Source organism: Zonotrichia leucophrys, chromosome 19 (assembly GCF_028769735.1).
Source record: "Zonotrichia leucophrys gambelii isolate GWCS_2022_RI chromosome 19, RI_Zleu_2.0, whole genome shotgun sequence".
Classification (NCBI taxonomy): Eukaryota; Metazoa; Chordata; class Aves; order Passeriformes; family Passerellidae; genus Zonotrichia; species Zonotrichia leucophrys.
The window spans coordinates 3846414-3872292 of record NC_088188.1 but is presented as its reverse complement, the minus strand read 5'-3'; the positions used below and the strand labels follow the sequence as shown (position 1 = coordinate 3872292).

Genomic DNA, 25879 nt, shown 5'->3' with positions numbered 1-25879 from the left:
GCCTTTCTTGCTGTTTCTATTGAGATCCTTGGGCATTGTGCCTTCCCTGATACAAGACTGCTGCCCTTTCCCTGGGCAGGACCCTGTGCCAGCCCCAGCAGCTGCTGTCTGGGCAGGCTGGGGATGCAGCAGCCCATGAGTGTGGAGCAGGCACCAGGCTGTGAGACTTGCCAGGGCTGTGCAAGCCCTTCCTGTGCTCTTCACTGCCTGATGAACTCCTTGGAGTCAAACCAGTCCAAAAGCACCCTCTCCATCACTAGCTACAGCGTATTTCCTTATGTCACAAAGCCACCTCATTGAAATATTTCATGGTTCAAAGTATGGACTTGTTTCAATCCAGAATTCTTTGGTTCCATACAGCTGTGTATCCACTCCCTTTCCACCACCAGTGAGACAGGATGAGCACAGGGGATCTATGTAAGAGCCCTGCTGAGATTAAGCACTACATTGGTGGTGTTTGGCTTCCTTGGGAGTGCATTGCTGCAGATCCCTCACTGTGGATGACTTCTCCTGTGATGGGTCATTTTCATTTGTGCAGCAGATGATGCACATCCCATGAGTGAGTGTTGCAGGTAACAGTACCCATGGCAAGGTGTCTCTCTGCTGGAACTGGAGAGCATTAATGGAACTGAACAGGGTGCAGCCTCCCTCATTGATTCTGCTGCTGCATTGTTAAAAACCTGATAATCTTTTTAGCTGCTCAGTCTCTCCCATTGGTAGTTGCTAAATGTAGTTGCTTATGTACAAGCAAGCTCAAACAATGGAAAATATATGAAAAATGAACCCTTTCTTTGTGGGGTGGGAACATTTATCTTGCTGTGGTGAGGAATGTTCACCTCACATTTCCGAACATTGTGTTCAGCAGATGAGCTGTTTCCTCCTTCTCTTTCAGGTTTTGGTCTCTCCATTGGGGACAGGGCTGAGGCCATGCTCAGATGGGCTGTTAGAGTAATTATCCAAATGAGCAGGCAGGGTTTTAAAGATGCTGTTGTGTGATTTTATTGTTATTGAGTGGAGAGGGTGGAAATTGGCTCGGTTCTTGTTTTGTTTTTCTATAGTTCAGTCTGTTGACTTGTAGATGAGTGAGAATCTCATTGGGAAAGAGCTGCCTTTTGATTCTAGTATTGCCTCCAGTTGGGAAAAGACTGAAGAGTGCAAGGGAACCTAAAAAAGAAATCCCAGAGCTGACAGCCTCCAGTCAAGCAGCATGTTTGAAATTTTCATGTGGCTACTGAATTTAATCTCTGCTGGGTGACTCTGTCACTGTTCAAGGGCTGAGAGAAACCTCCTTGTACAGGCATGGGCAAAGTTTTACACATCCTAAGGTAAAGAGAGTAAATGATGGAGGAACATTGTTCTTAAATAGTCTCAGCCCAATGTCATGGAAACTTTAACAACAAAATAAATACAAACCCTCTTTTTTTTTTTAAAAAAAAAGCTCTTAAAATAGAGATGGGGTTAAAAGGAGACTGTGTCTAATTTTGTTAGCGTTGTGGTCCTAATTTGTCGCTTCTGGTCACTTGAATTCCTCACAAATTGCTGGTTTGCCTGCAGATCTGTAATTCCCACATGCTGTAATTTTGCCTTTAGAAATGTTGGCCATGGGCAGCTCTCTCTTTCTGAGCTGGAATTTTGAGCACTTTAAACTCTGCAGCATGGTTTTTCTCTGTTTGGTGGAGGTGGAGGCTCCTGCCTGGCAGGGAGGATGAGCAGCGCTGGGTTTGCTGGGACACAAAGCCCTGGGCAGGCAGTGAGGATGAGGATGAGCAGGGCTGCAGGAGGTGCCTGCTGGGAGTGAGGAGGCAGCCCCTGGGTTGTGTGTTAGCTGTAAATCTGTACCCTGTGGAAAGCAGTGCAGCCATCCAGCAGAAGGGTGTGCTGGAGAAACAGGCTGTCCTCTTCTGCAGTCCTTCAATATGTGAGATAAAATACTGTGAGAACAATTCTGAGGCATTTGTTATGGAAAATCCAAGAATTTTCCAAATAATGAGCCCTGCTGTATAATTCCTATCAGCTGCTGGAAGGATCAGCTATTGCTATGAGCCTTTGGCTGGTTTGAAATCATTAGCTACATGCTTTGAGGTTCAGCTAGCACCCAGTCTCTTCATTTTATGCCATATGTTTGACTGTTATGTCATAAACTGAAAGAATATATCATTTTTTATCTTATCTCAGAACTTGAAATGCTGAGATGAAAGGAGAGATGGATGTGAGTTGCACTTTGATCTGGTTTTCATCATTTCAGTTGGGTTTCATCTTGGTTTTGTTGGGTTTGGGGTTTTTTTAGGAGTCCAAAGAAGTTTAACCTTACTCTGTTTGCTTTTTACATTGGTTTTATCCTCTTGGCATCTGCTGTTGTTATGGCTGTAGTGCTCTCATAGCCTCAGTATGGATCTCTCAATAAGAGGACATGAGAAATAAATGCAATTAACCAACTATTCAGATCTTCAGGGGCTTATGAGGTCACTGAAGCTGTGGATGGAGGTCAGTCTCAAGTACAAAGGTACTTTCAGCTCTTGGTATTTTTACTTTTCTGCTCAGCTCTAAAATTTACTGAAGTCTTGATGCTTACTAAAGCAGTCATGGATGCATCTTGAGTCTGAAATGCCTGGGGAAGGCTCTTTGGTTGTACAGTAATTCTGGACTGGTTCCATTTACACTCAGGAATTGCAGTTAAGGGCTCTGTCAGGATCTGGAGCTCTGCTTAGCACACAGGTCACCTGTGTGAATCCAGAGGCATGGATTCCTTCCCTGCCTTTTCCTTACCTCCATCTCTCTGCCCTTGGCACCCTCAGTGATAAGGCTGACCATCTTTATCTGCTCCTCAACACACTCTTGGGGTTTTATGTTGATTAACATGAAGGAGAATATGGGCCTGCAGTGTTCTCTTGTGCAGGCCCAGCAATGGAGAGAAGGCAAAACCACATGCTGGAATTTCATGAAAGAGGAGTGTGTAATTTAAGCAAAATGCTTTACTTGATAGGCTGCAAGCATCTATTTTTCAAATGTGCTGTGAAATGTTAGTAGTGGGTTTCTAGAAAGACATTAAATTGTGAAAGAGGAATGTTTATTTTGGGGAGAAAGGTTTCAGAGAGGAAAGGATATGCATATCTTGATCAAAGTTGAGTAATGTATAGTTTGGAAGGAAAATAGCTGGGCTCGGGTGTCTTCATGTTAATGTGAATACAGGGCAGTTGCAGAGTGTTTATATTGTACAACTGAGATCTGGATTTCACTGCTTTATTTCCCTGTGGTAGAATAAATGGGTGAAGGGACAGAGAGCTCAGTCTTAGTTTTGGGCACTGCCATGGAGTGTTGCTGTTTGTATTAGCCCAGAGCCCACAGGGGCAGATCCTGCTGCAGAAATCTCTGTGCTCTTCAGCTGCTGCACCCTGGCAAGGACAGCAAGGGTTAAAAGGAGAGAGGGGGGCTCAGTCATGTCAGGGTCCTTCAGCAGGCACACAAGGAATGCACAGGGTCCATTGCAGGTCCATTCTTCAGCCCTGCTGCATGCCCTGGGATAACAGCACAGCCTCTCTGTGCTTTCCCACCCAGCACAGCAAGGCTCTCTGGCACATAAAAACTCCTCCCAAACAATCAGTACCCACAGTGGCCCTGTAAGTTTATTATTTGTCATTGATGCTGTAGTGTTGGTGCTGATGCTGATGTCTGCCTTGTGCTTGGGAACTGGGAGCAGCAGCCAGGAGGAGCTGATCCTGAAATGGCTTCTCAGAGAAATGGAGGTGTCTGTGTTCTACCTGCTCCAGTTGTTTCCAGGCTGCTGGAAAAGCACTGCTGCTCACTCCTGTTATTTGGCAGGGCCTTCCAGTGCTCCTGCAAATGAATAGGCACTTCATTTGTGAATGAGCTGACTTGCATGCCTAATTTCCTTTCACACCTCTTGTTTGCTCCTGATGGAAGTGTGCATTAAAACAGGAAGCTTTCCCTGCTTATTCTGAGAGTGTGTGTGTGTGTGTGAAAGGGAGAAAGAGGGCAAGGGCTGTGAGTAAAAATAGGTTGATGGAGGGCTTTTAAATACCTGTACTGTGACAGAAATGGATGTGTTTCAGAACATATCAGTTGGTACAAAGGACTTGAAGAGGAAATTGGTGCAACTCAGAGCACTTTAGGAGGCTCTGGAACCAGCCTGTATCTACCTGGAGCAATGGAAGTGAGGATTAGGACAAGCTTCAGCTGGAATGTGTTTGGTCATTTCTGAAGGCTTTCTGGAATATTTTTAGGCAGGAGCGTTGTCAATTTTGTCTTATAAGGCAAATCAGCCATTGTTTTCTGCAGGGAGGGGAAAGTAATGCAATAACATACCTCCCCCTTTCCCTTGCCTTTCCTTTCCAGGTGATTTTGCTCCCTCTCCACTCGGGGCATGGCCACACAAGTAGCTGCTTTGGCAGGTGACTTGGGGAGCAGCAGTGAGAGGATCAGGGCAGGGCAGGTTTCTGGGAATAAGCAGCTGATAAGCAAAGTACTGGGACACTGTGCTGATTGGATAAGAAAGATTAGGCAATTAAATTTTTGTGGGGGCAAAACCCCAGACAACATCCTTAAGGCATGGTAGTGTTTTGTTAACAAAGCAAAAGGCAGAGGATTTTATTTACCTGTAGCTCTATGGCTGCAGAGTTTTATTTTTTTCTGTTTGCAAAAAAATAAAAGGATACTGAAGTCTGATGGAAATTTACACCCTACAGATAATAATTGCCACAACTGTGGCCACTATAATGACTTGACCTTTCAGTTTTGCTATGGAACTTAGAGATAAATAGCTTTTGGATTCTGAATTTGGAGCCTTTTTTTTTTTCCTGTTTGGAGGATTTTTTGTACAACCATGTGGGTTTGTAGAGCTTAGTCTTGTAGTATTCAGTAACAGCTGTGTTAAGGAGAATGCCAAATCTCATAGGAGATGGCATTTCTTAAATCCTACTTCTCTAAAAATTTGGTTTGATTCTGTAAGTGCTTCCTTGGAAAGCCATGGCATGAGGCAGAGCTGTCAGATGGAAACTAAAACACAACAAATGTTTGCAGGTGACTCAGGGAAGATTTGCCTTGTGTGGAACTTGTGTGAAGCTTCTGCTTTCCTTGCTGCAGTGGGGAGGTTTTTCAGGGAATCTGAGAATTGTTTAGATTGGAAAAGACCTTTAGGACCTTTAAGTCTGACACTATTCCCAGCACTGCCAAGGTCACCATGTCCCTAAATCCCACATCTACACATTACTCCATCTACCTTTATTAACCTCCTTCCTCCAGTTCTGCCTCCAAACTCATCTTACCCTGAGTTGGCCCATTTTCTTAAAATTTGCTGTAAGAATAAGTACTTAAAAATTATATAAGCATGAAGTTTGCTAGGAAATATGTAGCAGGGAATCAGGAAATCCTTTGCATATGTTTAAATAGTGCTTGCAGTGTGACTGCCATTAGGCTTAGACTGTTTTGTTGATGCTGCTGCTCCACCACAGCAGAAATCTCATTCCAGCTGCATATGTGAAGGGTGTAAATATCAGAACTAGCAATTTTCCTCAAGCATTTTCTTTGCATTTGAATGGAGCATAGAAAAAAAAAAGTATCCAATCTGACAAGCAAACCTGATGATAGCTCCAGGAAAGCAGTTTTTTGTTTTTGTTTTCAAAGCAATTTCTGTAGTTTTTCTCCACTTCTCTATTGCACCATTTAGCTGAATGGTGATATACTCTGCCTCCAGCACACAGCAGGAACTTTATGTCTAGAGATGTTTTATGCAGTCTTTTCTTTTTCATGTATCCTAGGGTGATGTGCTTGAGGTGAATATTTTTTCCTCCTCTATTCCAAAAAATGGCATTAATAACAATATAAAAAGGAGGAAATTATACACAAAAGCAGGTATGAGTAGGACAGAGTGTGTCTGCATTTGATAAATGTCTTTTTCATTTCTAACACTTGAATTTTTAACATCTAATGGCTATTGTCCCTCAATATCTGCAGTCCTCCTCTGGGCCCTTAGTGTACCAGAAGAGAGGGAAGAGCAGTTTGTGACCCCACATGTGAGGAGGTCAATTCATGGTGTTCTCTGAAATTACAGGTCATTCAAAATGCATTAATTACAAGAGATTTCTCAGTCTCTGCCATTGAAGATATCAATGCTGTATTTTCTTACCTGTAGCAGACACTGACAGGGACACAGCTAAGTCAAGGAAGAAACTGAAAGTCAGTCCCAGGTTGGAAAAGGCTGTGTTTGTGTTTTTAAATAATGGCCACGTAAAAGTCAAAGATCATGTTTGTGAACACAGAAGGAAAATCTGCTCTATTTGGTTTCAGTTTCAGTGTGCAAGGAGCAGCTCTGATTCCTCAGTGTCACTTCCATCACAAAGTGGGAGCAAAATGAGCAGGAGAAAAAACAAAAATGAAATCCTTTGCATGGGAATTGGAATTGACATGAAAGGCAAGTTTCTTCATTTTGGGAGGAGCACCCCAGATTCCTAGGAGCAGGGAAAGGAAAAGTTAAACTGATTTAGGGTATAATTTTTCTGAATATATAATACATATCCTGCAGTCCCAGTAAATATAGGATTTTAGGATTTGATTATGCTTAAATGTAGAAATTCTCATGGTTAAAACAGAGTCTCAAGGAAAGATGGATGGTAACTATTTCCCAGCCCAACTTCTGTGCTGAATAAATGGCATAATACTAGCATCTATATATGTTAGGAGGCTGATAATTTTCCATGTGTTTGCTACATCTGGGATTTCATGCAACAAGTGCAGCACTGTGATAAGGATTTAAAAGCAGTAGATACATGTTAGGCACTTCTCCAACCATTTTTGTTCTCTGTCCAACTTTTCCAGATCAACCAGCTGTATGACAGGTCCTCAAAATTGCATCCATTCCCTTGAGGATCAGCAGGTGCCCTCCAAGCATGCCATGGGTATTTCAAGAGAGGTGTTAATAAGACTAATTTCCTAGGCAGATTGCTGCTCCAGGTTTATAAATGCATTAGCACAAATTATTTTCCCCTCGGTAACTTCTAGTTTTCTATACATATTTTTTGATCCTTATTAAATGTAAGTCTGTGGTTGGGGATTGCAGGAGTCTGAAGAAGTATGAACAAGACTTTCAAGGTGATCTAGTTGTGAGTTTGTGTTCCTTATTACCATTGCTGTAACGAATGAGCAGGTGCCTCACAGAATGAGAAGTTGCACAAAGAGCAGGTTTTCATTTTTCTAAGATTGCACTGAAGATAAAGAAAACCTATTGGTTTGTTTCCTTTCCCAAACCACTTGCATTTGGTCCTTCCTCGCTTCCACTTTCTCTTCCCTGCCCAGCCAGGTGGAGCAGAGGGAATGTGCAGTTTCTCAGTCATGCACAAAGCACTTCCAGGCTTGCCAGAGAGAGGAAGAAATTGGATGACATAGATGGAATTCTCTTTTGTTTGATTTCCTTCCTCTCATTGCTGCTGTCATGAACATGTGAAAATTACCTCTAGCAAAACACTTAAACTGAGATATAATCTGCCAAGGGAATTTGGGCATACAGTACCTGCTTAAAATAACAATAAATTAGACAGTTGGATGCCTTATTCTCAGTGCAGCTTTGAAAGTCTCTGGCTTTAAGTATAATTACAAATAAGATTTAAACAATGTCATTATTTATACAAGCTGGCTATGACTCATGAATTGCATCTTTCTAAATTAATAAAAAGATTAATTTTCTCTTGTTTTCATTTCCATCATCTCCAATACCTTGCGGGGAAGAGCTTAAGGAACAAAGTGCTTCTGGGGCCCTGGCTGAGAAGCACGGCCGTGCGGAGGCTGCTGAGGAATGCTGCAGTGCCTTGGTGGAGTGCATCCCTCCTGGGGCACCTGCCTGCCTGCCCAGACCTGCACAGGGATCTGCTGCCTTTGGGTGCCACTCACAGCAGGGCTTGGCCTGAGTTGAAAGCGCCCTCACTAGCTTGGCTTTGGCCTGTTTGAAAGCAGCTTTGTGCTGGGGCAGCTCACCTGTGTCTCCTGTCAGGTCCTGGTGCATTTACCTGCTGCCCTTATGTGCTCAAACATGTTCAGGGACACCTGTGTCTGCACCTTGGGGTGTTCTGCACTGCCCTCCAGAGCTGCCTCCTCTTTCTCCATGGAGGGGCTGATGTGGGCAGGGGTCAGCAGGTGCTCTAGAGCCCAGCAAACCCCTCATGCAGGAGAGGGACTGATGTGGGCAGGGGTCAGCAGGTGCTCTACAGCCCAGCAAACCCCTCATGCACCAGCAGGGATTGATGTCAGCAGGTGCTCACCAGCCCAGCAAACCCCTCATACAGGGCAGGGGCTGATGTGGGCAGGGGTCAGCAGGTGCTCTACAGCCCAGCAAACCCCTCATGCACCAGCAGGGATTGATGTCAGCAGGTGCTGATACAGCCAGCAAAACCCCTCATGCACCAGCAGGGATTGATGTCAGCAGGTGCTCTACAGCCCAGCAAACCCCTCATGGTGGAGAGGGACTGATGTGGGCAGGGGTCAGCAGGTGCTCACCAGCCCAGCAAACCCCTCCAGGGTTTTTGGAGCCAGGCATGGTTCCAGCCAGTGGCAGGAGCAGGATAAAGGCTGTGGGACACGCACCACCCTTAGGTGAGGTCTTAAGCCTGCTCTCCACCTCCAACATGCATGTCCCACAGCTTGACATGGAGTTTCTTATATCCAACAATCACTTTATCTGATGGTATCAAACTCAGTGCTCAGAGTTTGCAGTACTTCCTGAATCCTCATTTACTTTAAATTTACCACCACAGAAGCATTTCCTATACTGTGCATTGCCTTCAACACCCAAACAGCACTGAGGCTGTTTTCCCTTTGCTGCAGACTGGCACTGTTTTTATTTCCTCCCCTGGACATAATACAGCATTTTAATGGGCATACAGCTCAGGTGTTTCATTTTCTGCTTAATGTCTAACTCAAGAATAAATGAACAAAAGGATTGACATTTTTCCTGAAAGAAGTGTCTGATAGCAGTGACTGAAGTGCAGGACCAGTGTCTGGATTACTGACTGTCCAGATTTTGGACTGAGTTGCCTTTTACTTTTGAAATGGATCTTTTCTTTATTCTTCTCTCAGTGAGAAAGGAAGTTCACAGGACACCAACAGGGCTTCTTCATCAAAGCTCTGCCTTTAGTGTTCCGTTTTCGTGGCTAAGCAGATTCTTCCTGACCCCATCTCTTCAGCTGTTTAGGTATTTCTGTGCAAAAGAAGAGTCTGTTTGCTTTATTTCAGTGTTGGCCCCTTGTGTGCAGCACCTGTGACTGATCTTGATTATCTCTGAATTTTTCACAGCTTTCTACTTCTTACATAACATCCTGAGATAAGGAATGGGAGGTAGGGATTACCCCAAAAACCAACCACCACCAAAGTTATGTGGTGTTTATCTTACTAAATGACTGACAGTGTTGATTAACAGAAGAGAGAGCTGTAGGAGACAAGGGACAATGCACACATTTCCAAGTTTATAGATGCTGTGGAATAAAACTGCTTCTGTATGGAGAGGAGGAGCTGCTGTGGCTGACTCTGGACCTGTGAAGCAGATGGCTCTTCTGAAACAGGAAAGTCACTATGGGAAAGAACAGGGAATAGAAAAGAAAAGAACATCAGCAATTCCAATAAATGGAGATGTGAATTGCAGTGGAAGCAGTTTCTTTTAAACAGAGAGTATTTTGTAAGTTGGTTACTCTCTGGATTATTCATTATTTCCCTCCTCTCTGTTTTAATCCATTGGCAATTTTGGCCACACTAGAAGGACGATTTCTTCATGATACAATACTGCTGGAGGATTCACAGACATTTGGAGCCAGGGAAAAGAGGGAGTCCCTGGAAGATGAGCTTAGTGTTTATGAGACGTGAAAGAAACCACAAAGGCAAAAGATTTTAAATATCCACCACCTCTGAAAAAGCTTGGAGATTGCTGTCTCAAGCATAAAGCCATAGAAAAACAGGGATCATTAGTTCTGCTTTTAGGAAATAACCTTTTGCTATAAACTTGCTGTGAACTGGCTTGTGGGACCTTGCCAAGGCTTTCTTTGAAAAAGATGTGGGCTTCTCTGAGCCCTGTACTGTGGTTACCTCCTGATCTAGTGATTAGCTGTCCTGACTCCAAGGTGCACCTGTCATTAAAGAATTAATTCACATTTCATGAGCAAAGCTGAACAAATTAGAGCCTTTTGCTGTTTATAGTTAAGGGGTGAAACTCCTTCTTTAGCTGTATTGCAGTGTCTCCTGAAACAAGAGGAGGCTATGTACTTTATTTCTTCTGCTGCATTGTTAATTACCACAAATTAAGGTGTAGGTGACTTGTTGACAACAATTTTCAAAAATCTGGCTCTTGAGAAATGAAGGTTCAATACCACCCTATTTTTTTTTAAACCTGAAAACTTTCTATGCAAGGTGAAAGCAAGGAGTTTGTGTGTCCTGGAAACTATGTGCAGTTATTAATTTTTTCCCAGGTTCCTGTACTCATCTATTTTTTAAGCAATTCATTACTGAATACCCCAAGGGATATTTAATGAAATTTGGTATCACAGTGAAGTTGGAGTTGGAACAGTATTTGTCACTGGATGATGCTGAATTTAAGTGTGGCATTCATTGAGGGCCTGCAGCGTGTCCAGAGAAGGGCAGTGGAGCTGGGGAAGGGTCTGGAGAGTCGGTCATGTGAGGAATGGCTGAGGGAGCTGGGAAAGGGCTCAGCCTGGAGAAAAGGAGGCTCAGGGGGGACCTTGTGGCTCTGCACAGCTCCTGACAGGAGGGGACAGCCAGGGGAAAGTGGGGCTCTGCTCCCAGGGAACAGGGACAGGAGGAGAGGGAACAGCCTCATATTGCACCAGGGGATGTTCAGGCTGGACATCAGGAGGAATTTCCCCATGGAAAGGGTGGTCAGGCCTTGGAAGGAGCTGCCCAGGGAGGTGATGGAGTCCCCATCCCTGGAGGTGTCCAAGGAATGTCTGGAGGTGGAACTCAGTGCTCTTGGCTGGGTGACAAGGTGGGGATCAGGTTGGATTCCATGATCTGGGACATCTTTTCCATCCTCAGTGACTCTGGGGTGTCTGGGTGCTCTCAGCAGGCTGGGATGCAGTTTGTGTGGGATGCAGTTTGTGTGGGATGCAGTTTGTGTGGGATGCAGTTTGTGTGGGTACTCTCAGCAGGCTGGGATGCAGTTTGTGTGGGATGCAGTTTGTCCAGGATGCAGTTTGTGTGGGATGCAGTTTGTGTGGGATGCAGTTTGTCCAGGATGCAGTTTGTGTGGGATGCAGTTTGTGTGGGATGCAGTTTGTACAGGGTGCAGTTTGTGTGGGATGCAGTTTGTGTGGATGCAGTTTGTGTGGGCTGCAGTTTTTCTGGGATGCAGTTTGTACAGGATGCAGTTTGTGTGGATGCAGTTTGTGTGGGATGCAGTTTGTGTGGGATGCAGTTTGTGTGGATGCAGTTTGTGTGGGATGCAGTTTGTGTGGGATGCAGTTTGTGTGGGATGCAGTTTGTGTGGGATGCAGTTTGTGTGGGATGCAGTTTGTCCGGGATGCAGTTTCTGTGGATGCAGTTTGTGTGGGATGCAGTTTGTGTGGATGCAGTTTGTGTGGGATGCAGTTTGTGTGGGATGCAGTTTGTGTGGGATGCAGTTTGTGTGGGATGCAGTTTGTGTGGATGCAGTTTGTGTGGATGCAGTTTGTCCGGGATGCAGTTTGTGTGGGATGCAGTTTGTGTGGATGCAGTTTGTGTGGGATGCAGTTTTTCTGGGATGCAGTTCAGTTTGTGTGGGTGCTCTCAGCAGGCTGCAGGAGGCACAAGGGTGATCTCTGGCAGAGGAGGAGGCAGCTCCAGGGAGAGCAGCCCAGGCTGAGGCTTGGGGAAACTCTTGGCTCTCTCTGGGCTGTGCTGCTCAGCTGGGTGTGAGCTCAGATGTGTCACTGTGCCTTTCCCTGTGTCCCTTTTCCCATGTTGAAACAGGAATTGATACTAACCTAAATGAGAAATACTTGGTACTTCCTGAGACAAAATCACTGTACAAAAGATGTTTCCATTTGCACAAGTTTTTGTTAAATACCCAATTTTGATATAATTTCCCATTATGACTATGCTCACTGTGGTGTGTTTAGCCACAGGAAATGTTTCCTTTTCTTCAATCCCAGTCTTTCCTTCAGAGTGGCAGTAAACTTTTGGTTCCTTGTTTTGCCTCACAACAGTAAAAACACAGTCAGGCCTGTCATATCACAGACAGTGGTTACTGTGAAATCAGACCTTCAATCAAAGGCTTTTATGTCTGCAGTATCAGAAGCTCAGCAGCCTTTATCAGCTGCCTACCATCTACAAATAAAATTTGAACGTGGAAAGTGATTAAAAGTGATTAAAATGGGTCTGCTTTACCAACAGAGAAATAAAAGCTGGCCTAAATAAGACAGACTCTCCACTAATAACAGCAACAACAATGTTCCTGTCTGGTTTTTATTTGGGATGCACATCTTATAATTAATCTTCCTTCTCCTAATTTCCCTTTCATCTGGGGCTCTTCCAAGCACTTCATGAGAACATAATAACCAAGCCCAACTGTATCTGTGACACACATGATTATTGTTATTATCTTCATTAGGCTAATGCAGACTCTGAAATCCTGCATGATCAAGTAACATGCCCAAGGTTAAATAGTGATGTAGTGTCAGGATTGAGAACAGAGCAGCCCTGTCTCCTAATTCAGGGTTGAATTCAGGTTTTGCTGTCACCTAGGAGTGTGCATCACTGTCCTGTTACCATGGCCCTGCTCATGGAGGTCCTGTGGCAGTGCAGAATCAAAACCCTTCCTGTGAAGGGTGTTTTAGCTCCAAAAACCACTGCAACTTGCACTTTGTGCTGTGAGGACTTCCTGGTCTCACTGCAGCCACATGCCCACAGCACTGAGTCCTTGCAGGTCTGGAGAAGCCCTCACTTCTAAAAAATAACCCATGCTTATTTTAGTGTCCCTGTTCTCATCTGAGTACACACTCTCATGCAGGTATAAGGTTTTATCCACAGATTTTTGCTATATCAGCCATGGACCTATTGTGGAACACAGTAAATTCTTTAGTAGATCATTTAAAGAAGTTAGACCGAGGCATTTAAATATCTCCTGTGATAACTCCAGAGTGGGTTTCTTTTCTCTAACAGTGCTGTGGGTAAGCTGTGGGTTCCTTTACAAGCTTTTGTGCCCTACACAGATCTTTGAATACCTGTGTGCTTTACTAATTACCTGTACAAAGGCACTTGCTTTGTCAGTGAGATTACTGTAAAGACACTTTGCTTAGAAGAACTAATGGACAGGTGGGCACCATACTCAGCTGTGACTGACACAGCTTGACCAGGACCCAGAATGAAATAAAAACACTCAGTGTGTGTCTGTGGGAGATAAATGCTTGTGAGGAGTGTCACATTGCTTTGTGCTCAGGGAAAGGTGTTTTAATCTGAGGGAGATGTTGGAATGGGCAGTGACAGGAGGGCATTTCCACTCATACATAAATTAAAATATGCCCATGGTTGGAGTTTGCAGTGGCTGCTTTAAACACTTGTGACAGAAAGCTCAGGGTGGTTCCAGGACCCAAACATGGGCAGTGTGCAGGAATGTAGCCCCATTCGGCCTTGTCTGTGGGAAAAACATCTCCCTCATAGCCTGTGAGGCTAAAACAGGGACTTTTGATTTATTTACATCATGCAGATAGTGGGATTCCTGCAGATCAGTGCACTTGTGGTGGGAGAGTTCCCAGCTCAATACCAGGATGGAGAGAAGGAAAAGGAGGAAGGGAATGTGTGTTGGATATGGGAAGCTGCTGTAGGGATGTGCCCTCCAGATCACATCCTCCAGGGTGGGTGAGGGGACCCCAAAAGTCCTAATTATGGTGCTCTAGAGAGAAAAGAGGTGGATGAAAGAAAGCACTGAGTTATGGTGGCCCTGGAGCAGCTTTATCCTCCCTCCTTATCCTCCCTCTTATGACCCCAGGCTGAGAGAGTTTGGCTTGTTCAGCCTGGAGAGGAGCAGGCTCAGGAGGGACCTTAGAGGCCCTTCCAGGGCCTGAAGGGGCTCCAGGAGAGCTGGAGAGGGACTGGGGACAGGGATGGAGTGCCAGGACATGGGGGAATGGCTTCAAACTGCCATAGGTGCTGAGGCCCTGGCACAGGTGCCCAGAGCAGCTGTGGCTGCCCCTGCATCCCTGGCAGTGCCCAAGGCCAGCTTGGATGGGGTTTGGAGCAGCCTGGCACAGTGGAAGGTGTCCCTGGCCATGGCAGTGTTTTGGAACAAGATGAGCTTTAACATCCATTCTAACCTAAACCATTCCATGATTCTTTATGCAGGATGACAGATTCATAAACCTACCTGCCATGTTCAGCAGCAGTCTCAGGGGTGTTTAAAGCATGTGTCTAGGAGTAAAAGGCTATTCTGGATTACTAAAGTTGGGGTAAGTATTTTTAGCTGAGTCCAAAACCTTCTTTATCTGGAATTTTAAACAAGGTTTAGGTTGCTACTTGAAATAGTGGGGCCTTGGGTTCTTTTACAGATTTCCTTCCTGTTGTCTTAAAAAAGGATGGCAGCACCAAGTTTGTATCCCAGTTTTATCCAGGTTTTAATCTGTGGACGAGATGCTATGGACAATTCCAGCTTTTCCTGCTTGTGCACTTAAAGCCTCATGAGATCTAGGTCACAGAGGGAGGTTTGTGTAGTGGACATTACCATTGCACAGCCACTTGTGAAAATCAGTGTGCAGGAGCACTGAAGGTGTGCTCTTACAGCCCTGGACTGGCATGAAGTCGATGGCAAGAGCTCTTTGCTAGCCCAGGACCGTGGCAGTGGATGTGTCACCCTTTGAGCAATGTGCCAGTCCTGCACTGCAGGAGCCTGCCTGGAATGTGCCTGGCATTCCCTGATGGGCTGCTTTGCTCCTGCTCTTCTGCAGATCCCTCTGTACAAGGTGCCTCTGCATCTGGCATCTCCCTTGCATTCCCTAAAACATCCTTTGTGGTAAAAAAGAATAGCAAGCTCCTTACAATTACATACAATATAGCAATGTGCCCTGGACAGCTTGTGATGTTCTGAAATAGCTGCAAGGCACTGCCAAACAGAGCGAAATGCAAATGAGAGATGAGATGCAGTCACTTGGAAGTATGTCCAATCTGGGTGCACATTTCTACAGATTTGATAGAAATCTTCTTAACTGGAGAAATTAGCTGTCATCTGCTGTAAATCATCAGTCACTAATTAGCCCAGTCCATTCAGTCTCCTGTGTCACAGAAATGTGCAGAGCTGTAGGAGAAAAGGAAGTGGGTAAAAAGTGCTGGAGTGTGGAACTGGAGAACATTGAGGATTTCTTCCTTTCACCTTCACAACCTTGAAAGTTACATTTTTTGTCTGAATTTTTTAGTTTAACAGTTTGAATTTAATTTTATTATTGTGAAATTAAATCAATGAGCTCCAGAGGCACAGCTGCTTGTACACAGAAGTGCACATAATAGCCCAGGCTTTTTGGTGGGATTTGTGTTCCCAATTTGCCTGAAAACCTAAAATCCAACAGGTGCTGTGTCAGAAGGTGTAACAGAGCAAGTTCTCATGGTCAGTGTGAGTGAGGTGGCAGCAAACTGGTTGTGCTGGCATGGACTTGGGTTTAGAACTGTTAACCCCACGCCATGCACACTCTTAGTTGTCAGTTTAGTGCTGTTAAAATATTTGCATGTGCTTTGGCTGGTTCCAAGTGATTAATACACACCTATTTACTTGATAAGGTAGTATCAAGCATTCATTAGAATGTGGTAACGTGCTTCAAATGTATTTGGTTAAAATATTTACTTTTATAAAAGTAAAGGCATCAAACTGATTTTGAGAATAAGAGCCAAATCATTATGTATTGTCTCTGGATCTCATAAATGCCTCTTTCCTTTCTTGATTTTATCTAGTCAGAAAACCATGAGGTTCCAACTGTGAAGTCTATAACCACATCCATACAAAGACAGCAAAAATCTCCAAAATCTCTCCAAAAAGGAGATTCTGTAGATACTTATTTTAATTTCCTTCCAATTTGTGGCTGATGCCAGTTTCCTGACTCATCGTCACCCCGGTATGGTGATAAGCCAAGTTTTCCAATAAGGAAAACAAGGGAGCAGTGAGTCACTGACTGAATTCATATGCACTTGATTTGCTCTATCATTATCCATACTGGTTTTCTTTATTTTAATTAGTTCATATACAAAGTCTCTGAGATATGTTTCACTGCATGAATTAGCTCAACTTGTTAGTCTTGTCTAAAGATTAGAAAGGCAGAAGACAAGTAGAGCTTCTGGTGGCAGGCCCAATTTTTTCTGCCACAGAGTCCATGAGGAGAATGTGAATTGGGGGAGTATCTGAATTTTCTCAGATTTGAATAATTGAAATAATAACATTATTTTTTGAGGCTCTCCTCTTTGATGTGAAAATCCGGTGAGGCTGCTGCTTAGATCTAAAATGTCCCAAGAGGAGGTTTTTTCCTCTGGTAAAGATTGTGTTTCATTCTGTGTTTGCATGAGATAAAAACCCCCAGAAATTGGGTCTAAACTGAGTCCTGAGCTAGAGCTGCTGGGTGTGGGAGAAAGCATTGCCTGAAAGTTAATGGTTCCTATCCTTTCAGATGACTAATATAAACCTCAGCTACTACTTCCGTTTCTGTTGGTTTTTCAGATTTGCAAGAGCTTCTGATTTTTCCCATTCCACATAAAGGAACTGTTCCAAGTCTCAATGAATAAGTTTGGTTTTAAGTTCAGGTCTAGGTGCCAATTCATTTTAGTCTGTCCTTTGAGCCAAATCCTGTCACTTATCTCTAATTGAAGCCTTCCCTTGGCTTGTGGGAGCTGCCAGGCTGATTATTTAGGCAGGAGTCTGCAAGGAGATGAGGCAGGGGTGAGATGAGGGATCTCCTTGCAGGGAGCTGTGTCCCAGCTGGACAGGACAGGGAAGTGACACTGTGAGCTTCTCCTCACATCTGGCCCATGTCCTTTTTAACTCTTACTGCTGAGAGCTTTTGTTGAAATGGGTCATAAATGGAAAATGTTCCATGTTTTGGAAATGATTTAAGCTCTTTGTTTCATGCTGGCCAAGTATCCCATGTTCCCTATTTGACAAGGACATCCTCCCCAGCCATAGTCCTGGGAACAGACATACACTGTAATTAAGGAGATGAAGGATTTGATTAGGGTGTGGGTTTACCAATGAGGCACCCAGCATTTGGCAGCCATGGTTACATTCAAACTCCTATTTGTTTTGTTTTGTTTTTTTTTTTTTTAAATCCCAACAAGACTGGCTGTCCTGTGCTGCCTTCCCCAGACGCCCTGACCCTGTGGTAATTATGCCTTGTGCTAATCGATTCTACACCTGATGAACTTTTTTATCTCCTCCCAGTCTTCCAGGCAATTTTGTGCTCAGACTTTGCATACCACATTACAGTGGAGCTTGAGCTGTGTTAGAGAAACCATCATTTATTACTGCCAGAGAAGAAGTTGCTTTTTTAATATACTTCTTCTCCATGTTCTTCATTAATCACATTCCTTATTTTTTTTCCCTGATGCTTAATTACTTGTTACATGCTATGCAGGTAAGCCAGTAGTAGCCTTTGGGAATGAATGAATAAATGAATAGCTCAGATACTTCCCTGCTGATACTATAATAATGACAAAAACAGTGAATGGGAAAAGTGGGTGTGACAGGTGGTGTGAGTCTCTGAGGATAACACTGGTTTTGATTCAGAATAGCAATGTCACCTCAGACAGGCATTTCTGTTTCATTTCCCAGGCAGTAGTGTGTGCTTTGCAGAGCTCACAGCACCTGTCCTTCCAAAAACCCACTGCAAATGCTGCTTGGAGTGAGCAGCAATTCTTCTGCTGTGTCCTGACAGCCCAGCACCATCATCTCAGACCTCATCACCTTGTGCAGGTGTGGGAGGCTCTCAGTGCCTGTGAGGGCTGTGAACTCTCACACTTCTCTGGGGTTTTATTAGGAAATGGTTGGAGCTCTATCAGGGGAGGTTTATGCTGGATATCAGGAGAACTTTCTTTCCCCAGAGGGTGCTGGCACTGCCCAGGCTCCCCAGGGAATGGGCACAGCCCTGAGGCTGCCAGAGCTCCAGGAGAGTTTGGGCAATGCTCCAGAGATGCCCAGGGTGGGATTGCTGGGTGTCTGTGCAGGGCCAGGAGCTGGATTGGATGATCCCTGTGGGTTCCTTCCAGCTCAGGGTATTCTCTGATTCTATTCTGTGATTTTTAAGCAGCTGTTTCATGTCCTGTGAATGACATCAGGATCCTGGCTCACTCTGATCTTCAGCTCAAGCTGCTGTGATTGTCTCTTCCCAGCACTCTGTTCTATTGCTCAGGGAACCCCTTCCAAAGGACGCTGCTGTGGGTGTTGGCAGTTGCTTTTCTGTGCTTTCTAGGTCACAAGTTTCATGCATTCCAGTGTGAGCAGATCTTAGGAAACCCTTGTTTTGATTTGTCTAATTGCTGGGTTTGTTTTGTTTGTTTCTTTTTAATCCTGCAGCATTATTTCGAAACCAAAGACTGTTTCACCAGTGTGTATTGTCGTGTCATGCAACAGTGGAAACTAGTTTTGCAGAATGAAAGTTGGTGTTTATATCCTAAGGAAGCTCCTGTCAATGTTTTCAAGCCAGATGTCACCAGGCATTTATCAGTACTTGAAGAGCAGGCAGGGAATGCTTTCATGGCAATCCAAAGAAGGTAATACTGCATTTATATTCTAGACATGCTAGTTCTGGCAGCAGTGGGAATTTATCTTGAGGTACAAATATCAGTAGGGCTACCACGGTGGTTTTCTGCAGCTGAATATTTAAATAGGACTCAAATTGTGACGCTGGTGTTTAATAGCTGGTGGGTGGCTGAGCTGAGGCTCTCGTTTGAAGCTCAGGGATCAGTGTGTGAACTGCTGCTACACCTTGGGCTTGCAGAGAAGATACAATCACAGAGACTTCAGAATAAACTTCTCTCCACCTAATCTGTTCACATGTCTCTAAAGAGACAGGTGTGTTGCACCACTCCTCTGCCTCCTTAATGCTTTATTTGAAGGAGGTTGAATATGGCTGCAGGCATGAGGAAGAGCCTGATGGGAGGAAGGTGGTTTGTGTCTTTAATGGATAGAAGGCCAGGGCTTGGCTGTCCCTCTGAGGAAGGTCCTGCAAGTACCAGGGACCGCAGTCTGGGAAGAAAATGCCTTTGTAAGGAAGAGAGGTGGGCAGCAAGAGGGAATAGAACACAATTGTCAGTACAGAGTCTGCACTGGCTGTCAGGGAGTTGAGAGTGTGAATCTGGGTTCCCTAAAGAGAGGTCCAGACCTGCAGTGGGGCAGGAGGGAGGGTGCTAGGGGCACACATCCTGTATCAAACCATGTGCTGGTTCCTTTCAACCACCATCCTTTTTCCTCATTAAAAAATACCTTTAAAAATGAACATGCTTTCTTAAGTAAGTAGTTATGTTGGCCAGGGTGTTGCAGCACACACACAGTATTTAAATAATGTGAGCTGCAAACCTGTTCCTTTACTTCTATAGCTCTGCACTCTGTGCACAGGCCAACTCTACTTTTTGCACCTGCCTTGGAAGCAGTTTGAAAGCAAATCATGATGTTTTGTTTTGGTGACTGGAAAATGGGGCTGTCCCAGGGAAGCTCTAATGTGTTTTTTGCTTTGAAATTGTCATTTCACTGTGGTTTAGCTAAAGAACACTGTTTCTGATCATGGCAATGTATACAGGCAGCAATATTTGGTGAAGAGCCCATGTAGAATCCTGCAGCTTTTGACTTGTTGTAACTCAGATCAGAGACACAAAACCTATTTAGATCAGGGACACAAAACCTATTTAGGCAAGCAGCTTGCCTCATGCCTCATCTGGACCACCTACCTCCCTGTGTGAGGTGTGAACTGCTCACTTCCAGGAAAATTTGGCTTTCCCAAAGTATTTCCCCTAAAACAGAGATAACCTGGGCCATTAAATGTGGATTTGCATTCCAAAAGCACATCAGAATCAGGTCTTTTACAAGCACTGATTGTGAAATGATCAGTAAATAAATCAGCAGTACCCTAGAAACCCTCTGACCCTGTGAGTGATGAGGTCAGGCATGTCCCTCCCTATCTGTAGCACTCCATGACCTTTTATCCTCCAAATTGCTCCTCAAAGTCCTCTTCATGCCCAGTGCCCACAAAAGTCTGATAGCTGCCTTGGTGTCTGTAGGTTCTTAGACATTAGGCCTGGTAAAAGTGCCCTGGAGATGGCTGCAGTAACCAGGCTGTGCTCTTCTGTCTGGGCTGCCAGTAACTCCTGTCCCTGTGCCCATCTTGATCAGCACTGCTTGGCTGGGTGCTGCCTGTGTTGCATCTCATTGAGTTCCAAATCTACATCAGCATTAGCAGTGTCTGCTTCAGCTGCTGAGATGCTCTGGGAGATTGGCACCACGTTTCCTGTATGTTTGCTCAGCCCTGAAAATACACAACCTGCTTAAGAAATAAAAGGTGGGAGAGCACAAGGTGCTGTGTAATCACAGAGCCATCCCAAATGGCAGCAGCCCTCCAGAGAGGTTCTCAGGAAGGCTGGTGCCTGCTGCCTGCTCCTGGCTATTTTGAGATCCTCCTGGGTCATAGGTATGAGCTTTAATCCAAGAAAGACCTTGCCAGCCATGTGTGGTGTTTTCACCTCTTGGGTTGCATCAGGTGCTGTGAGACACAGCCCTGCAAGCAATGTGGTCATTGTCTGCAGCCTGGCTCCAGCTCTCTGCCTTCCCATCATCTAGAGCAGAAGGGAAAGTCAAAAGCTCTATCATTTTCCTGTATTCTCCCCTGGTCTATCATTGCTTAATTGTATCCCTAAATCTTATTAAATTCTGGGGTGAGTCATTGCCACGGTGAGGTGCAAACAGAGCTGAGTGAATTCAGGAGAGGAGGAGTGGCTGAGCAGGAAAACTCCCACAGCAGACAGCTACTATCACTTCACAGGTGTGTTGCATCATCTGCCCACTGTTGCCTCTAATTTAATGCTCTAAACCCAAATCAAAACACCTGCAGTCCAAAGAGAATATAAAATAACTTGGAGAAGGAAATCCATGCCATTTAGACATGCAGATCTCTCTTAATCCTCTGAGACCTTCCAAGGTCACACAGGACTTGTAATTGTGGTTCTGCATTGTCCTGTTGCATTGACTCTCCACAGAACCTACTTTCCACCACCAGGATGAAATTGTAGGATTAATCCAAGTGTCTGCATGTCTGTGTCCAAAATGTATTTAATTTGTGGCTACAGGAGTTCAAGCTTGTAAAACTCATTAAGGTCTGTAGGATGGCAAAACCCCTGTCCCTGGACAAATAATTTGTCACAAACTGGAAACTCTCCTCTGCTTTTTTGTGTAGGCACCATTATAATCCCCTCTTCTTTCTGTTCTGGTTCTTCATGCAAATCCACAAAAGTCTGTTTTCCATCACATCCCAGGCTCCTGCTTCTCATACTTTTAGAAGTTTAATGTGCCTCTTTGGCAATCTGTCATGGCTGGGGATATGTTGCTGAAGGTGGGAGAGCCACCTTTCAGGGTGCTGGGTGGATCTCCTGACATGTGAGTGCATTCCCTCATGGAATATATTCCATCTAGGCCAGCCCCCTGTTCAGCTGCAAGCAATGAGTAGGATATTTCATTTCTGTGCAGCACAACTGAGTGATGATAGGAGAGCAGGGGAAAATATTGTCCTTGGCATTTCCTCTCTTCTTCCACATTGTTCTTGGGGATGTTGATGAGTTCAGTGTCCCTAAAATTGGGATTATAGTGCCCAGGAGTTGCTTTAACTTGTTGAGATTTGCCTGATGTGGCAGTCTGGGACCAGGCAGTACTGGAGCACAAAGTGCTCAGAGCTGGTTAAGATCAGTGAGGTTTCTAAGTTGGATGGCATGACAAATTTTTATTTTTTTTTTTTGTAGAAGGGTGGAACACCAAGGGGAGCAGGCAGGTAAGTCAGCTGCACTACTGAGGGGTTTGCTAGGCAAATGGAAATTTATTTTTGCTCATCAGCTGCTGCCTGGATAATGATATCTCAGTTGTTAATGGAGCAAACTAGGGAAGCACAGTCAAGAAATGCCAGGGCACTTTGTAAATGGAATTAAATCTGCCAGCCAAGAAAAAGCAAAGAAATTCCTACTACAAATTGAAATTGTAGCAGACAGCAATGTTCCAAAGGAAAAGAAAGGCCAGGGGAACAGTGTGTCAGGATAGATGTAATCAGGCACTTAATCCTTCAGAAAAGTATAGAATCACAGAAGAATTAGGTCAGAAGTGACCTCTGGAGTTCATCTAATCCGAGCCCCCTGCTAAAAGCAGGGTCAGCTGGAGCAGGTTGCACAGGAGTGTGTCCTGTTGGGTTTTGAATATCTCCAGGGATGGGGAGCCCACAACCTCTCTGAACGTCCAAGCTTGACCTCCCTGGCAGTAAAAATTCATTTCCTTGTTTTTAAATGGACTTTCCCAGGTTTCAGTTGTTGCCCTTTGCCTCTTTAACTGGGCACCAGTGAAGAGCCTGGCTCTGCATCTCCCCACTTTTATCAGCAATGACATCCATTGGTTAGGTTCACACCCTCAGCCCTCCTAAACACTCTGATGAGAGAATGGGGAAGTGGGAGCTGTTGCAGGAGGTTGAACTGCTGTTTCTGGGCAGATAATGAGGCCTGAAGCCCACCTGAATGCTGTTCTGAGTAAATAGTGATACACAAATAGTACAGAATAGCTCAAACGAGCTTTCTTGCTTTTTCTTTCCTTCTCTCCATCTTCTTCTTTTCCTTTAGTGGCATTAATTTATGGCTGTTCCCTTGGCATTGTCCCAGATGTCTTCTGGGAATGGTTATCTCTGGGTCTTTTATCTCCCTGTGTTTGTCATTTAGTGTGATCTTGGCAGTCCCAAAAGCTGGGACATTTATGGTGAGTGATTCAGGTTGGTGTTCAGCTGATTTCTGTAACTTGCAGAGATGAGAAGAATGACTTTGGATAAAGCCTTGGATCAGAATCTGAGCTGGAGGTGAACTTCTGTGGATGTTCAGTGTGGTTAGAGTATGGTTTTCTTCTTTTTAGAAAAGAAACTTGCATAATTCAGGTTTGGGGAAGACAGCAGTCAAAACAAGGAAGTCCCAGATCTAAAGAGAGCAACAGCCTCAATTCCAGACCCAGGAAGTCAGATGCTGGTTTTTTGGACCACTGACAAATATCCAGGCCTATGGATTTGCATCTGAGACCACAGGACCATGGAGAGCTTGGCAAACCTGTGTGCCCCCAAATGAGCTATTGAAGCTCTGCTCTGGGTTTTCATCTTGGTTTGTTGGTTACAAAAACATGGCTGTCCCATACACCTGATGTTACCTGTGTGAAAGTGTTTGGTACAAAAATGTTAAATCTAGTTGAATGTGTAAATATTTCAAAACCTGCTAATTTTGCTTGTACCAGTTAATATATTGGGGTTAAAGGAAGACAGGCTTGGTTTAGTTCTGCTTGTAGTTGCTTTAAATCTGAGCATCTGGTCACTTACCCACCTTTACTAAGGTATTTTAAATATATTTGTTATATTGGCTTTGAAAGTAGAAACTCCCCAGAACTAGTCAAATATGAAACCTTTCATCATTGCTATCAATCTGTCATATCTCCTCCCAGCAGAGATTTGTTAAAACTTGTCTTGGATTCAATCTGTCTTGTCAAACCATTAGAAGCACCTTAGGTGCAAAATCAGTTTCCCTGGATTTCTGTGAAATAACAGAAGTAAGAGGTCTGGATTATGAAAAATAAAACACACACAAAAAGAAAAGCCTGATCTTATTTAAGCAGAAAGAAAAGACCAGTTTCCATTCATGAGGATTTAATTTCCAGGCTCATTGTGTGACATTGCATCTGCCCACCTCTGCTTTTATTGCAGTAGCCCAAAATTACCGAGAGTGCATGTGTAGGGAAAAAAAAAGTAAAACCTTTAGAAGTTATGTGTTTAAACTGGAATTTGAAGCTTTGCTGATGCATCACAAAAGGTTTGAGTTGAATGCTTGTCAAAGGCTGAAGGCACTGAGCATATTCCCTGTTTTCCTTGTAGGTGTGTTACTGGACATCCAGCAGCACTTTGGAGTCAAAGACAGCGGGGCTGGCTTGCTGCAGACAGGTAAGAAAGTGTTTCCTCTCCCACTGCTCTTTCTAACATTCCATTTGTCTGATGCCTACAGATTGCTTCATTCTGATGCATGGGCATATTGATTGTGAAATATGCTCTTAGAAAGGTGAATAAATACACTCCTACTGGGGAGCTAAATGAACATGAGGGGTTTTTTTGGCCTTGATTTTCTGTTGGGCTGGAGGTTGGGTCTCAGAATGACTTGAGTGTAGAAGAGGCCAATAATTATTTTATTTACAAGAACTAAATTCAAACAGGAGATGGTTCCTTCCCCTAGATCAGAAAACCAACACCAGGATCATGTTCACTTATTTAGTTGGTAATAAGTGTGATGTATTTTGCCCTTCAAGTGCTTGACAGAGAATCTGCTGAATGGACAGTCCCTGGGAGCATGGTGTGGCATGAAAATGTAAAACCCACTGGGGCAAGAACCCGAGGATGAAGGCTGTAGGCAAGGCTAACAACCCCTGCATCCATGAGAACTCATGGATTAACAACAGCCCTGGAATTCTGCTGCTAGCTTCCAGCATTTCTCTTGTTGTGTAAGGAAGGATTATTGCAATTCTGATGTCCTTTTAATGGAGCAGGCATTTTCATGTCTCAGACATCTTTAGGCAGAGCTGAACAAGCCCAGGAGAATCCCAGCTTCTGTGGCCTCTGTCCTGAGGGGTTTAGAGGGGGGCCTGTATCACTGAGCTGCACAGGGGGGCACTGAGTCAGTCTCATGCACACACCACAGCACAGTTTGATCCCCTTGGAGAGTGGAAAGGAGTAGCAGGATTTGTAAGAAATGCAGGATTTTAAGAAAACAGTCTGCTTTGAAAAGCTCCTGCAGAAGTATTAATTAGAGTCACGGATTTGTGGTGCTGTAGCTGTCTTGTCACTGTCATCTGTGTGAGGGAGCCACGCTGGAACAATTATATCTCTGAAAAAGTGAGAATTCTGTTGGGTTTTGAAATAGTGTGCCAGCATGACATGTTTTCCTATGCTATCATGGTGGGTACCCAACACCTGTCAGGAGCTTGTCTGTAAAATTGTGGCCAACACTGAATTGTAGAAAATCATTCATTCTTTATGATCTCACTAAAGTTGAGATGGGTCTGGAGCTCCATCAATTGGTCTTTGATTTCAAATGATGTGAACTGCAATATCCCCTCCTTTTTTATTTCCTGCAGCCAGTGGCACAGCAGGGTCCTCATCTGTGCTTGCAGCTTCTAGGTAATGTTGTAATGCAAACAATTAATAACAATTTGTATTAAATGTTTTAAAAATGCTGTCCTTGTGGGACAGCAGAGCTCAGCTCATCTGATGTGAGCAGCATGTGTCCAGAACAGAAGGTTTCAGCTTTACAAGTGTCACTGATTATACAAAGCATCAATCAGTTATGCCCAAAATGGCACTGCCTGTCTGTCAGACTCTTTTCTACAGCAATTATTTGTATTTATTTATTGTACTCAGGGGAACAGGTCCTCAGTGTATCATTAGACAAAAAGTGCTTTCAAGAAAATATTCTGGTGGAAAAGGACACTTGCCAAAGCATGTATTTAATCTTCATTCACTTCAGGGGATGAAATCCTTCTGAAGATTATTCATTGACAGCAAGTAAAAGCTAACTTCAGCAGGATATTCATTTGTTAATTGCAAGATATGTTATTTATTTCTCTGGCAAACACACAGGGCAGCTGAAAACAGCATCACTGGGATAGTGCAGG

At 44.2% G+C, this 25879-nt stretch overlaps 1 protein-coding gene across 3 annotated transcripts in view; it reads left to right on the top strand.

The window, feature by feature from the left end:
• SPNS2 (SPNS lysolipid transporter 2, sphingosine-1-phosphate) overlaps nucleotides 1–25879 on the top strand; it is a 137074-nt gene that overhangs the window by 12555 nt on the left and 98640 nt on the right. For all 3 annotated transcript variants that reach the window (XR_010442384.1, XR_010442383.1, XM_064729244.1), the window contains exon 2: nucleotides 24093–24158. Coding sequence is in view for 1 of the 3 variants with exons in the window: in XM_064729244.1 (XP_064585314.1) it covers nucleotides 24093–24158 (66 nt within the window). In the remaining 2 variants the exon portion in view is untranslated. The remainder of the gene's footprint in view (nucleotides 1–24092; nucleotides 24159–25879) is intronic.